This window comes from Nycticebus coucang, chromosome 11 (assembly GCF_027406575.1).
Source record: "Nycticebus coucang isolate mNycCou1 chromosome 11, mNycCou1.pri, whole genome shotgun sequence".
In the NCBI taxonomy this organism is placed as follows: Eukaryota; Metazoa; Chordata; class Mammalia; order Primates; family Lorisidae; genus Nycticebus; species Nycticebus coucang.
In genome coordinates this window covers 64067251-64082520 of record NC_069790.1, presented here as the reverse complement: position 1 = coordinate 64082520, position 15270 = coordinate 64067251, and the positions used below count along the sequence as shown (strand labels likewise).

The 15270-nt window shown below is 37.5% G+C and overlaps 1 protein-coding gene and 1 non-coding gene across 8 annotated transcripts in view; both read right to left on the bottom strand.

Moving 5' to 3' along the window:
* Positions 1–15270, bottom strand: part of ABCB4 (ATP binding cassette subfamily B member 4) — an 87256-nt gene that overhangs the window by 33565 nt on the left and 38421 nt on the right. For all 7 annotated transcript variants that reach the window (XM_053608864.1, XM_053608866.1, XM_053608865.1 and 4 more), the window contains 3 exons: positions 6607–6768; positions 4707–4877; positions 502–648 (listed from right to left, as the gene is read on the bottom strand). In XM_053608864.1, coding sequence (XP_053464839.1) covers positions 502–648; positions 4707–4877; positions 6607–6768 — 480 coding nt within the window. The remainder of the gene's footprint in view (positions 1–501; positions 649–4706; positions 4878–6606; positions 6769–15270) is intronic.
* Positions 3313–3419, bottom strand: LOC128560524 (U6 spliceosomal RNA). Its single transcript, XR_008373022.1, has one exon. It is a non-coding gene; the product is annotated as a U6 spliceosomal RNA (small nuclear RNA).

The window sequence follows — 15270 nt, the reverse complement described above, 5'->3', positions numbered from 1 at the left end:
TATAATCTCTTTTAAGTCTCAGCCACCATATGAGGTAAGTTTGTTTTATAGATGAAGAAACTGAGGCACAGAGAAAGAAAGCATCATGCCCAGGTTGGCGCAGCTACTCAGTGGCGAGGCCAGTCTGTGCCCGGAGCCCGGGCACACGAAGTTAAAATCATGAAGCACTGTGATTTTAACTGTCCCTCCTCTCTACCTCCCCATGAGCCGAGGACCAGCTCCTCTCCACAAGTAGGATGGGGTCAGTGTCAGACACCAGTTTTGCCCAAAGAGAGCTTCACTGATTTTATATTTTATAATTTCATTAATATCATAACTTGCAGTCATTCAATGGTAACTTTTCTTTTTTCCTCACAGCTTTTCAAAAGGAAATTAAGGACTTGGGCTTAGTTTAATTTGAGGCTGCTTACTCCCAGCATGGAGCCAGCTGGTGAGGTTGGGATGAGAAGCAGCTGATGAACTGATTTAATTCAAGCTGTCATGTGATGTTTGCAAACTTACCGCAATGATCTCCGAGAATATGATGGAAAATGCTGGCTGAAGTCCCCCATTGGCAATGGCACACACGGTTCCCACCACAAAGTAGGGCCATTCTGTTTTATTCAGTTTCAGGACCTTCAGAAAAGACACTGGGGGCACATTTGCATCCTAGAACATATAAATGAGAGGACAAATTGGTGATGACACAACAATTACTAGGTTTGTGTACACGGAAAAGGCGGGGCTGCTGCCCTCAGCCACAGCAGAGTGATGAGCAAACTGCTAGAGAATAGAACTATATATTATAAAATGTTAACATGGCCCACAATGCTCACACAGCGTAAGCTGAGTCCGATTTGTTCTCTCTTACTGTCTTACTACAATAAAAATAAATAGGCCAGGCACAGAGGTTACACCTATAATCCTAGCACTCTGGGGGGAGGCAGAGGCAGGAGGATTGCAGGAGTTCAAGACCAGCCTGAGCAAGAGTGAGACCCTGTCTCTACTAAACTTAGAAAAAGCTGGGCATATTGGCAAATGCTTATAGTCCCAGCTACTTGGGAGGCTAAGGCAGGAAGATCCCTTGAGCACAGGAGTTTGAGGCTACAGTGAGCTATGATGTCACCGCTGCACTCTAGCCCAGGCAATAGAGCAAGCCCCTGTCTCAAAATAATTAAATAAAAAGGGAACTGTTCACCCAAGAGGCAATATTCATGGTGTGACCAGCCTATCTCTACTCTAGCCTGAGCAGACTGAGAGGTAGCAGGATTTGGCACAAAATGCCCTAGAATCAAGGGCCAGCTCTGGGCTTACACCACTTACACAACCGTTGGTGTGACGGTTGGGGCTGGGTCCCGTGTGCTGAGCTGCAGGTTTCTCAGATGTAATGATATAGTCCTGCCTCTCTAATGGGGACAAAGTCAAGGTCAAATGAGACAATACACATGAACAAATGGGCAAACATCCTTACACATGTAGGGTACTGTTATTAATCAAAGAACACGGGCTTGGTCTCCTCACCCCAGAACCCTGCCCAGTTCTGTCTTTTCTGCGATAACGTTCCCCAACTCACAAAACAAAATTAATTATATCTCTTTTCTTTTATATCACTGGGCACTATGCAGACTTCTCTTATTTCATAGCTTAACTTGTTTTGTGATTTTTTTTTTGCTCGTTTGATTTACTATCTCCATTTCTAGTATGTGAGTTTTTTTCCCCATGTCATTCCAGAAAATCGTATGTGTGTTTTTTTATAAAGATGAAGATTTTTTTTAAATTTCTAATCAATATGAGGGTACATACAATTAGGCCACATTGCTTACATTTTTAAGGTAAAGTCTAAGTTATATCACTCACAGGGGAAGTGTGCCATATTTCCCTACATTGTTCCCACTGGGAAGGAGCCTGACGATGCTCTTCTCCCTAACCCCTTCCTCAGATTCAGTTGAGTTTTTCCTCTTGTGTGGGCCTGTAGTTATTGATTTACTATTACTAGTTTCAAGTTAGTACTGAGTATATGGAGTTCTTGATTTTCCATTACAAAATGTTCTCCCAATCCAACCAAGTAAGTACAAAAGATGCAAAGTCTCCATCTTTTTAGTGGCAAATAGTACTCCATGTTATACATATACCACACTTTATTAATCCATTCATGGGTTGATGCACACTTGGATTGCTTCCACATGTTTAAAATTGTGAATTGACCTGCTATAAACACTTGAGTACGTAAGTTGTTATGGTGAAATGATTACTTTTCTTCTGGGTAAATACCTGGTAATGGGCTTGTGGTATCAAATGGGAGGTCTGCCTTTACTTCTTTGAGGATTAGCCATACTTCCTCCCAAAAGGCTGTACCAATTTGCTATCCCACCAACAGTGCATAGTGTATGCCTCTCTCCACACCCAGGCCAGCATCTGCAACTTTGGGACTTCATGAGCTCTTCTCACTGGGGTTAGGTGATAACTCAAAGTGGTTTTGATTTGCATTTCTCTGATGATTACGGATAATGAACATTTTTTCATGTGTTTCTTGGCTATTCTTCTGTCTTCTTGGGAGAAGGTGCTGCTCTTCTGTTCATTTCTCTTGCCCAGTGATTAATGGGGTTGTTTAATCTTTTTTCTTTATTGATTAGTTTGAGTTCTCTGTAGGTTCTGGTTTGTAACATGCGAATTTTGTTTGATTTGTAACATGTGAATATGTTCACCCATTCTTCAGGCTGTCTATTTGCTTTGTGGATTATGTCCTCAATTGTGCAGAAGCTGTTTAGCTTGATCAGGTCCCATTTATTTATTTTTGGTGTTTCTGCAACTGCCAAGGAGGTCTTCTTCATAAATTCTTTCCCAAATCTGATATCATTAGTTTTCTCCACACTTTCCTCTAGAAAGTGTCTTGTCATTTCATGTCTTAGATTTAAATCTTTTATCTAGTGTGAGTTAATTTTTTATAAGTGGTGAGAGGTGCGAGTCCAGTTTCAATCTTTTATATATGGCTAACCAGTTCTCCCAGTACCATTTATTAAAATAGGTATTCTTTCCCTCAATGTATGTTTTTGTTTGGTTTATCAGAGATCAGATGGTGATATGAGGCTGCTTTCATCTCTAGATTCTCTATTCTGTTCTGTAGATCTATGTCTCTATTTTTATGCCAGTGCCATGCTGTTCTGATCACTATAGACCTATAGTATAACCTGAAGTCTGGTAATTTAATGCCTCCAGATTTGTTTTTATTTTGTAGAATTGGGTTGGATATATGGTTTCATATGAAACAAAGAACTATCTTTTCAAGTACTTCAAAGTATGATGTTCGTGGTTTTGTTTTGTTTTTTTTTTTTTTTAAATATGGAACGCTTCATGAATTTGCATGTCATCCTTGCACAGGGTCCATGCTAATCTTCTCTCTATCATTCCAATTTTAGTATATGTGCTGCCGAAGTGAGCGCTAATGTTGGTGTTTTAATGGGGACTGTGTTAAACCTGTAAATTGCTTTCAGTAGTATAGGCATTTTAACAATATTGATTTTTCCCAGCCATGAGCATGGTATGTTCCTCCATTTGTTAATGTCTTCTGCTATTTCTTTTTTCAGGGTTTCCTAGTTCTCTCTGTATAGATCCTTCATATCCTTTGTTAAATATATTCCAAGGTATTTTGTTTTCTTTAAAGCTACTGTGAAGGGTATTATGACTTTGATTTGATTCCAGCTTGACTGTTGTTGGTGTATATGAAGGCTACTGATTTATCAGTAGGCTGCACATTTATCTTATATCCTGAGATATTACTTTATTTCTTGATCACTTCCAAAATTAGATTGGAACTAAATAAAATCAAGAACACCATTTGGAAGACTAACAAAACAAAAAGTTGGTGCTTTGAAAAGATAAATTAAATTGATAAACTTTTGGCCAGATTAACTAGAAACAGAAAAGTAAGATCTCTAAGAAGCTCAATCAGAAATGAAAAGGGGGAAATACAGATGCCACAGAGATACAAAAGATCATCACTGAATACTACAAAAAACCTTAAGCCCAGAAAATTGAAAACATGGAGGAAGTGGGCCAACATAAGTCACTACTTAAAGAGTAGCAAAAACAAAGACCATATGATCCTCTCAAGAGATGGAGAAAATCCATTTGACAAAATTCAGTATCTTTTTCTGATAAGCACATTTAAGAAAGTAGGTATACATGAGACATTTCTTAAACTGATGGATGCCATCTATAACAAACCCCGCACTGAATAGAGAAAAACTGAAAGCATTTCTCTTTAGAACGAGACCAGACAAAGCTGTCCACTATCACCACTACTATTCAACAGAGTGCTGGAAGTCCTAGCCAATGCAATCAGGCAAGAGAATGACATCAAGGGTATCGAAATGGGGACAAAGGAAGTCAAACTATCACTCTTAGCTGATGATATGATCTTATGTTTAGGAAATCTCAAGGACTCAACCACAAGACTTCTGAATTAATGTAGGATTTAATATTCAGCATCTGAGCACAAAATCTACACTTTGGGATCTATATTTTTTTGCCATTGAAAATCCATTTCTAATTGTAATTGATTTCAATTTACTGTCAAATATATTTAAAATCTAAAATTTCCTTTTTGAAAGAATAGTATGGCTCATAAGAGTAATAATCATCTGTGCCTGAAAAATACTTACAAGGCTAAGAATTTCAATACCAAACCTATAAAGCAAAAGACTTAATTTAAGTGAGAAACAACTTACAAGTTCATCGGTTTCCACATCATGGCCATTCTGATACTTTCGAGAATTTCTAAGGCTTTTACGAGTAGAATTCCTACAGCTGCTAGATTTCCAGCCATTTGGGGCCAGACCAGTGGCAGCCTTCTCTTCATTTAGTTCGAATTCTTCTGACTGGATCTGGTTTCCTGATGTCTGAAAGAACAGCAAAACATTAGAAAGAAAGAGGGAGAGAGACAGAGACAGAGAGAGATTCTACCAGACGGATGTAACCTCCAAGTTTAGCTGCCTACTATTACCAAATGAACAAAGCAATTTTGAATATTACATATATCAAGATGTTTAGATACCATAAGAATTTCACAATCAAGCTTAGCTGGAAAACTACAAAGAAGTATATGAACACATATAAGTAAAAATGTTAAAAATGACAGAAAGGTCAAATTCAATTCAAACAGCATGAAAGCTGGAATATTAAAGTATTTTCTAAAAACTTTTTTTTTTTTTTTTGAGACAGAGTTTTACTTTTCACTCTCGGTAGGATGCTGTGGTATCAGAGCTCACAGCAACCTCAAACACTTGGGCTGAAGCGATCCTCTTGCCTCAGCCTCACAAGTATCTGGGACTACAGATACCTGCCACAACACCTGGCTATTTTTAAAGAGGGGTCTTGTTCTTGCTCAGGCTGCTCTTAAACTCCTGAGCTCAAGCCAATCCACCTGCCTCGGCTTCCCAGAGTGCTAGGATTATAGGCCTGAGCCACCGTACCTGGACTTTTTTTCTGGGTTTTTTTTTTTTGTTTGTTTGTTTGTTTTGTTTTGTTTTGTTTTATTTGTTTTTGAGACAGGGTCTCACTCTGTCACTCAGGCTAGAGTGCAGTGGCATCACCATAGCTTACAGCAACCTTAAAGTCCTGGGCTCAAGTCCTCTTCCCAAGTAGCTAGGACTATAGATATCAGCCACCATACTGGGCTAATTAGAAAACAATTTTTTTAGAGACAGGGTCTCACTTGAACAGGCTGGTGTCGAACTCCAGGCCTCAATGATCCTCTCACGTCCCCCAATGCTTAGGATTAAAATGACAGTATCTGGTTGATATATATATGAAATGTTAATAAAAAAACCCAAAAATATTGTGTTTATACCAATTATAGTTATAGCAAAGCAAATGATATACTTTTACAAACATAAGAATCATGTTCATAGAATATTTTTAGGCTATTTATTTTGCAGAGTTGCTCAAGTGACTGAGCACAATAAAATGTCTTGTTCAATAATAAGACCAATAATTATCAATATAACCTGTCTTAGAAACTAGGGTGAATAATTGTTTTTTTTTTTTTTAAGCCAAACTATTTACTTCCTACAGCCACAAATCTTGCTTTTGGTCTTAATAGCATCATCTAAGAACATTTTAAAATCCCACAGGACCTCCCCTAACCACTAGAAATCCTGCTCTTCAAAGGGAACCCCGTGGAAGTGCTCTGAAAAAAGTTGTCAATTGGAAATGACTTCCCTACAATATTTCTGCTAGTCTGTAGCATTCCACATAACTCAGACCTAGGGCACCTAGGGCTCCTCAGACAAGTGTGAAAACACATCTCTTGTGCTGTGACTGCTACCACTCTGATCATCCCTAATCATGTGGTAGAAAAGGACCTGTTACTTTGAACACATTCCCTAGCAACTAGGAACTTCTGTCCTAAGGAATACATACATTCATGATGTGATGTTGGCACTTTCTTTTATTTTCTTCTTGCCAGCCCCTCACAGATTCTGAATTAAAGTCTCAGACATACATTTTTAGGCATCTTTCTGAAGTTTCTTATTTCTCAGTATAACATTAGCTATATCATAATTTAATAATTTAAAGAATACTATGTTTAGGAACAAACCTCAGAAAAAATTTCTGGGAAGCAGATACCTGCATCTCAACAAGTTTGGAGTACACTCCATCCTTCTTCATCAGCTGGCTGTGGCTTCCTTGCTCCACAATGACCCCATCCTCCAGCCCAGCGATAACATCTGCATTTCGGACTGTAGACAGTCGGTGTGCTATCACAATGGTGGTCCTGCCTTCTCTGGCCTAAAGGGAGGAAAAAAACCACGGCACGTGAGGGTTACAGTAGTGACATACGGTCAAACTATCAATAAACCTGCACAAGGAAGCGCTTGGATGGATGCTGTTTGCAGCTCATGAGACAGCTGTTTACATTCCAGATCTCCATGTGATTATAGCAAAGGCATCACTCTTCTATGAAAGATAAAAGTCAGACTTGAGGTCAGGACCAGATGCTTGGTTGGTTCGGTATAAGGATAGATTATTCTGGAAGCCTATGGTAGTGTCATTGTTTCATCAAGAAAACCAAAGATATGACCATTCTTAAGTGTTTTTAGACTTGTGTGAGGAGCCCTAGCTCTGAGTTATACGGAATGCAGGAGACTTTAGCAGAAATATTTTAGAGAAGTCATTGACTAGTGACAAGTTTTTCCAGAGCACTTCTGTAGGGTTCTTTTTGAAGAACTTGATCTTAACTATAATTTTGATGGACTAAATGCAGGTAGTTCAGGTGAAAATGTGCTTTGGATCAAGATTGTTGAAATCATGGGTTCAAAGACCATCTGCTTTAGAATCTGCAGAGTAGGGCTAGTAACCTTGCTCTTTAACAAGGTTCTAGGTCAGTAGTTCTCAACCTTCCTAATGTCACAACCCTGTAATACAGTTCCTCATGTTGTGGTGACCCCCAACCATAAAATTATTTTCATTGTTACTTCATAACTGTAATTTTGCTACTTTTATGAATTGAAATGTAAATATCTGATATGCAGGATGTATTTTTATTGTTACAAAGGGGTCATGACCCCAGGTTGAGAACTACTGCTCTAGGTGATCTTTACACATGCTAAAATCTATAAATCACCCCTCTAAGTAGTTCAGTGACCTCACGTTTGCTTGGTGGATTTATGAATAGCCACTTAAATCCTGGATAAGGCCCATCAAATTATCAATGTTGTATCATTAATAATGGCTACTCTTTCTGACACTCATTAGACCTAGAAGGCTAACAGCTTCTTAAGCCCACTCCTACTCCAAGATAGTAAAATCATGTCATTAGGATGGTTCTCACAGTATAGCCAAATTTACCTAAGTGTTAAAATACAAATTTAAAATGAAAGGCTAGATTCCTAATAGCCAAAAAGTGGGAAGAATCAAGAATCCAAATAGTCATTAGCTGATGAACAGATAAACAAAATGTAGACTATCCATATTATGGAATGTTATTAATATTAATTACAAATATTATTCCAAAAAAGGAATGACATTTCATGCATGTTACAACATAAATGAACCTTGAAAACACTGTGATATGTTAAAACAGCCAGTCACCAAAGACCACATATTGTATGATTCCATATACATAAAATGTCTAGAATAGGCAAATCCCTAGAGACAGAAAGTAGACTCATGGTTGCAAGGAGCTGGGGTGAGGGTAGAATGTGGAGTGCCTGTTTTCTTTTTGGGGGGATAGCGAAAATGTGCTGGAATTAACAGGGGTGACAGTTACACAACCTTGTGAATATACTAAAAACCATTAAATTGTACATTTTTAAAGGGTGACTTTTATGGTATTTTATTTTTATCTCAATTTTTAAAAGAACAATAGCCATGAAAACCCTGAAAAAAAAGTTAATGAGAAGGGATTTCTCTGATATTAGAACACAAAAGCTACAGCGATGAAAATATTAACACCTAGGAGAAGCTAGCACAAGAATAGACAATTTGATCAATAGAACAAAATGGAGAGTCTAGAAATACATAAAACATTTTATAATACAGCATATGATAAATACGGTGTCATCTATCAATAGGGAAAGGTAGAGTATACAATAAATGGTCGTGAGACAACTGTGTAGCTACTTGAAAAAAAAAGTGTTATTTTTGTTTTGGTCCTTACAATAAAATAAACCCAGATGAATCAAGTGTGTTTAAGTAAATATAAAAGAACCATTATTAAAAAGAGAGAGAGGCTAGAATATAGCGCTCTTGGACAATATTTAATACTACTCTTCGATTTTTAGTATGTAAGCCCCAAAGAAGCATTCATAAATATTTATTTACATGGAACTTGCATGGCTTTGTCCTCATAAGCCACATAGGAAATAATTTGATTCATTGAATTATATCCATGATGCTAATGTGATAAATAAATTGCCAGTAGTGCCTGTGTTACCATGTGATGATTGAAGTTGATGATATGTCAACATATCAATACAAAAGAACTAGAATCAGACTTCTGAAGGAATGGCCAGTGTATAAGAGAAATAAAGTATGTGTTTTCTAAATTTAAAGAAAGCAACTTGGCCAAGAAAAGTTGGCAAAGATAGAGTTTTGGCACTAAAAATTTTTTCTTTTCAGAGCTCATTCAGACACCCTGCTGATGACAAGACATTCCTAAGAAATATCCTAGATTCAAGAACACCAACTGTTAAGAAATCCGGACCATTTACTCATTTGGGATGTGCAGGGATGAAAGGGAGGCCTGAACAAAGGGAGTACTAATCCATCAGTCTTTCTGGAACATCAGTAAAACAGCCTCACAATGAAATCTCTGGAATATTTTTACAAAAGTCACCACTGAAGCTATCCTGTGACAGCTGCCACGGTGAGGGACTGTAACCACAGCCCTCTAGTATGATAACACCACGTGTGGGAATGTGCATGTAGGTATGGACTTTGTGATTATTGCCTTTCTTTAAAAAAATCAAAACACCAAATCTGCTATTACATTCCTTTTAAAGATATTATTTTGAACAACACATTACTTATCTTGACAAATAGTTGCTATCTATTGAGCTGATAAGGTCATCATTGTAAAAAAATTTTTTTTTAATGTAGACATGTATTTTCTTAATGAGCTGGACCATTGTATTCAATTCAGTAAATATATATTTAGCCTCTACTACGGCAAGGCATTGAGCTGGTATAGTGACACGAATAGGAACCTTTTATTAATTCTGCCTTCTAGGGGGCTTTTATACTTTCTAGGAGCGAGAAGGCATATAAATAAATAGCTAACTACAGTACGTTGGTGCCATATGACAGGTATTGGCAAATGTAGAAAGGATACACAAAAGAAAAGTAATATTCTTTCATGATGGGTAATTGGGTAGAAATAATAATAGATATAATACTAATATATCCTTATGGTCCTTAGAGGCAAGACCATAAATTATAAAATTCAACTTTTCATGGTTAAAATGAAAGCTGGTTTGTAACTTGGAATGACGGGCCAATTCACTGATTAGCATCATCTTAGGGAGTATAGTAATCAAGGATTTCTCTTTCAAAGATATGGCTTATTGTCTGAAAAAGTACCAAGTACCTTACAGGGTGAAGACAATTAGGGTAGATTACAAGCTATTCTTATGGCAACTATGGTACATTGGATGTGGCCACAAACACTTTGCAGCTACTCCCATCCAGAGGTGGAACCTGTTTTTCTACCTACTCAAATCTAGACTGGCAAAGCTTTGTAACTTGTTTTGACCATGAAAATGTGAAGGAATTGACGGTTGGGCAATTTCTGGAGCCCAGACCTCACAAGACCTCACAGCTTGGGTATTTGCCCTCTTTGAATGTTACTTTGAAACCATGATGTTTAGTCTCCCAGAGCAGATGTCCTGAGAAGTGTAGTGGAGGAAAACCAAGCTGCCTCATCAAAGGCAATCTCCAATTGCCAGAACCATGAGTAAGGCCTTGCTGTTTTTTTGTTTTTGGTTTTTAAAATTTCAGATTAAGGGGGTACATACAATTTGATTACATAGTTTGCTTTTGTAAGGTTGTTTTGAAGTTGTGTCCTTTACCCAGGCATTGTGCAATGTACCTGTTAGGTGGGAATTTACCCTCCCCCTCCCCCCATTTGAACTTCGTTGCATTATTCTTACACTTGAGTATTAAGGTGCTGATCTACTAGCTCCAATTTAGTTCAGAGTAATTGTGATGTTTGTTTTTCCATTCTTATGATACTTCACTTAGGAGAATGGTCTCCAGTTCCATTCAGGTTATTAAAAAAGATATAAGATCTCCATGTTTTTTATGACCGAGCAATATTCCATAGTATACATATGCCACAATTTATTAATCCATGCATGTATTGAAGGGTATTGGGGTTATTTCCAGGACTTTGTGATAATGAATTGTGCTGCTATAAACATTTGAGTGCAGGTATCTTTATGATAAAATGCCTTTTTCCCCCCTTTGGGTAAATACCCAGTAGTGGGATTTACTAGCTTGCAGTTCCGCCAACACTGTATGAGTATATTCCTTTCTCTCTGCACCCACATCGGCATCTGTTGCTTTGGGACCTTATGATGTGGGGCATTCTCACTACGGTGAGATGATACCTCAATGTGTTTTTGATTTGCATTTCTCTGATAATTACAGACAATAAGCATTTTTTCATATGTTTATTGGCCATGAGTCTATCATCATAGGAAAAGTTTCTACTCAATTCTCTTGTCCAGTTTTTAATTGGGTTGTTTGATCCCTTCTTGTTGATTTGCCTGAGTTCTTTATAGATTCTGGTTATCAGCCCCTTGCTGGATATGCAGCATGTAAATATCTTCTCCCATTCTGTAGGTTGGCTTTTTGCTTTATTGATTGTGTCCTTAGCTGTGCAGAAACTTTTTAACTTAATCAGGCCCATTTATTTATTTTTGTTGTTGCTGTGATTGCCAGTGGGATCTTCTTCAAAATTTCTTTCCCTATGCCAGTATCATTAAGAGCTTTTCCCACACTTTCCTCTAGGATTGTTTATAGTTTCATGTTTTAGGCCTTCTTGAACATTCCAGGGTTGAAGTAGGGCTAAGAAAAACCAACAGATTTGTGAGAAATAAAAGTTGTGTTTTAAGCCACTATGGTTTGGTGTAAAGCAACAAATAAAGAAATTGGTAATTAGATTGGAATGCTGCTGTAACAAAAACCTTGGGATGGAGTAGCAGATGGTGGCTGGAAGGAAGGTGATAAAATTTTTAGTGAGGGCTGGAAGAAGAGTAAGGAAATTGTTCTCAGAGGCTGGAAATGGGTTAACCTCAATTACATATCCTTGGAAAAACTGACAAAAATGCTTTCTGTAGTAACTTGGAGAAAATGAACCTAATGAACTCGTACACCTGGATAAGGAGACTCCAGACTTTTCTAAACAGAATGCTAACAGGCCACCTGGGTTCTCTTAGCTGAAGGGAGAGAAGAATGAGTTAACAAATGACCCATCTGAGTTACAAGGATGATTTAGAAGCAATCTAGGAGATGCCAGTACTTGCTGGGTTGGAAAATGATGTAGCTCGTCATTCAGTGAAAGGAGGGCACAGATGCAATCTGAGTGTGTGTATAAGATTTTTGGTTAAATTCTCTGACAGGTTCAAGGCAGAGTCTAGTGGACACTTTCAGTAACCAAAACCAAACAAATAACAACAAGAACAACAACAACAACAAAACACCCCAAACCATTGGCTTCTAGGACACTAAAGGGTTTTCTCACAGCAGCTTAACTTAAGCCCAAAGTAGAGAGGGGCTCCTCTTGAAAAAAATTATAGGTGTTAGCTTTTAGGGTATGTCTGAAGGACAGTCAGATTCTAAGTAAACATACAAAGTCTTTAAGAGAGTCTGTCAGCTTAGACTACAAGAGACTGAAAAAATTCATAATAAAAAGGGCCCCCAAATTCTATGGGCAGAAAGCATGCAGAGAAAGCACACAGGTTTTCTTATGTTACAGGGAAGATCTCTCTGGTAGAAGATAAGATATAAGAGTCAGAACTAAGGAGAACAGTGGACCAGGAAACTCACTCTTAGGGAGCATAATTGGGCCTTAAGATTTAATCTGTTTCCCAGAGTAGTGGAGTAATTGGCAACATGGACCTGACTGCATTTCACAGTCAGGTGACTGCATTTCACAGCTGTGGCCAAGTGACAGCTATGTCTATCCTGTTCTTCTCTTTTTTGAATGACAGTGATTATCCTGTCTGCAGCACCATTCTATTTTGGCTGTATGTGGGGAAGAGAAATTGCCTTTTTAACTCACAGATCTATAGATCAGTATGAGCTGAATATGAAGAACCCTAAGCACCATATGCAGATCTTCAGATACTTGACTTTTAGCCTGATGTTATAATTGTACAAACATTCAAAAAGTCTTCAGAAGAAGTGAACTTTTTTTTTTGTAGGTGGGAATAATATAAATAATTGTGGCAGAGGGGATGCTATAGAAGATTAAATAAGGTCACAGACTCTTTAGAGGTCACCCATCACGAGGCAGAGCCTGTCTCCTCCCTCCTCCAGGCTAGGCCAGCCTTGTGACTCTGATAAACAGAATGTGGTAAAAGTGACACTGTATGAGTTCTGTCTTTACCTTCTGGATACACTGCCCTGAAACTTCCATGTCTCTAAAGTTAACCTGTTGTGTGAGTATGAGTGTGAGATGCCACATAGAGGAGAACTGAGATGCCCAGCCAACAGCCAGTGTGTGAGTGAGGCCACTTTAGACCATAAAGTCAGCCCTCCAGGTAAACACAGCCATGAGGTCAGGTAAAAATAGCAAAGGATGTACCCAGCCAACACACAGAATTGTTTTAAGTCTGAATTCAAGATGGTTTGCTATGTAGCAAGAGGTAACCCATTCAGCAACCAATACAACTAACAATAATTTTGGTAATGGTAAATCTCCATATTAATAGCAGCCACCAACTGTATCAAGTGTTTCCCATGTGCCAATAACTTTACATGCATTTATCCGTTTTTTTTCTTTTCAATAATCCTATAACACCATTTCTGTCCACCTTCCCCTATTACTTTAGGGATGTCTCAGGCTTAGAGAATTTAATTTGTCCAAGGTCACACAGCTAGAAAGGGACAGAGCCAGGACTCCAATCCCAGCCTATTTAACAAGAAAGCCTGCCCTCATTTAACTACCCCCCCTACTGCTAATGCTTTTTGTTTTTTTCCAAAACCATTTAAAAAAAGTATGAGTAGTTTTTCAGCTATTTTTAGAGTAGATATGTAAAAGGTTATAAACTAAGGAGTGGACCATGCTCCTACAGAACAAAAAGAAATTGCTAAAATTGAGTGAACTGACTTGTCCAAACAGGAATTAAAACTTGAAAGGCTTCAATTTTTCTGGCAGAGGTCATATCATGAAAAACAACATTTCTAATATATATTCTTTCAGCACATGAAGAATTAATACTGTAACGTATATTCTGGAAAGCACTAGAACTCTAGGGCTAAATAGGACTTACTGGTTTTTTTTTTTTTTTAGTAAATATCTCTTATTTTACTTGACTTTATCCAAAAAAGTCTATGTCAATACACGAATCTCTATTTATATATGTTAAGTTAAAATTGATGGTTCAATTTATGCTAGTACTATTTTTATGACTTAAGTGGCTTCTAATTACCCAGCCAAATACCAGTCTTACAAAATGTATTACATTTTGGTTCCTTAATATTATGACTTAATGCACATGAAAGCAATATAATTCAGTGCAGAAATTTGTGAGGAATAATTTATTGTTTCATTAATCATTATTAAATTAAATTACATAAAATAAGCCAAAATATTAATTTAATAAACCATGAAGTATTGATTAGTTTTACAGCAATAAAAGTCATTTTGTTTATGTAACATTCAGACATAAACTTTCCTGAGAAAATAAGGTTCATATGGGCGGTGCCTGTGGCTCAAGGAGTAGGGCGCTGGTCCCATATGCGGAGATGGTGGGTTCAAACCCAGCCCCAGCCAAAAAAAAAAGAAAATAAGGTTCATATAACTTGTTTCTAAAATTGTGGGGAGAGGTACTGTGGCTAAAATTTGTTAAGGAACTTGGGTACATTTTATTACTAAACTTTCTTAAATCAATTATTTATTATATTTATGTGCTTAAAAACTCATTCCTAAGTTGCCATCTGACTCTGATGTTTATATTGCCTTGTTAATACAGACAGATGACATTGGCATTAACTCCAAAAGCCTAAAATTCTTCCTGTGACATATCAGCTTAGAAAAGATGCTAGTGAGAGACTTAGAAATATTTGAGCATGACAAATGAGCTCAACATCCTTAAAATGTGTTGCTTATTTATATGCTTAGGCAAATACACAAGTTGAACTTTATTTCCAGAAAAGCATCTAATCACCTTTATGAATAAATATAGATGATATTACTGTCTACACACTAGGGTATTTTGAATTATTTTTCAGTTGGACCAGTGTTTGGGTAACCAGATTTCTTCTTTTTTTCTTTTTGGCATATTTTAACATAACCACTTTTTTTTTTTTTATATGCCTTTGCCCTCCTGCTTAACGCAGTTGCTTTTGATGAAAGCAATAGCCCATATGTAAGAAAAAAAACAAAGCTAAATGGCTCAATTCACAGGCCTGGATCTGGGCATACTGCACCAATGTCACAGCAAGCCAGGACCATTCTCCTATCTCTGCAGACAGCGTCACGTGACAGAAAGGAGAAATCAATCAGGCTCCATGCACAGCTTCATTTGCTGTTCTGTTTATGTTTCTCAATCCAGACTCCCAAAG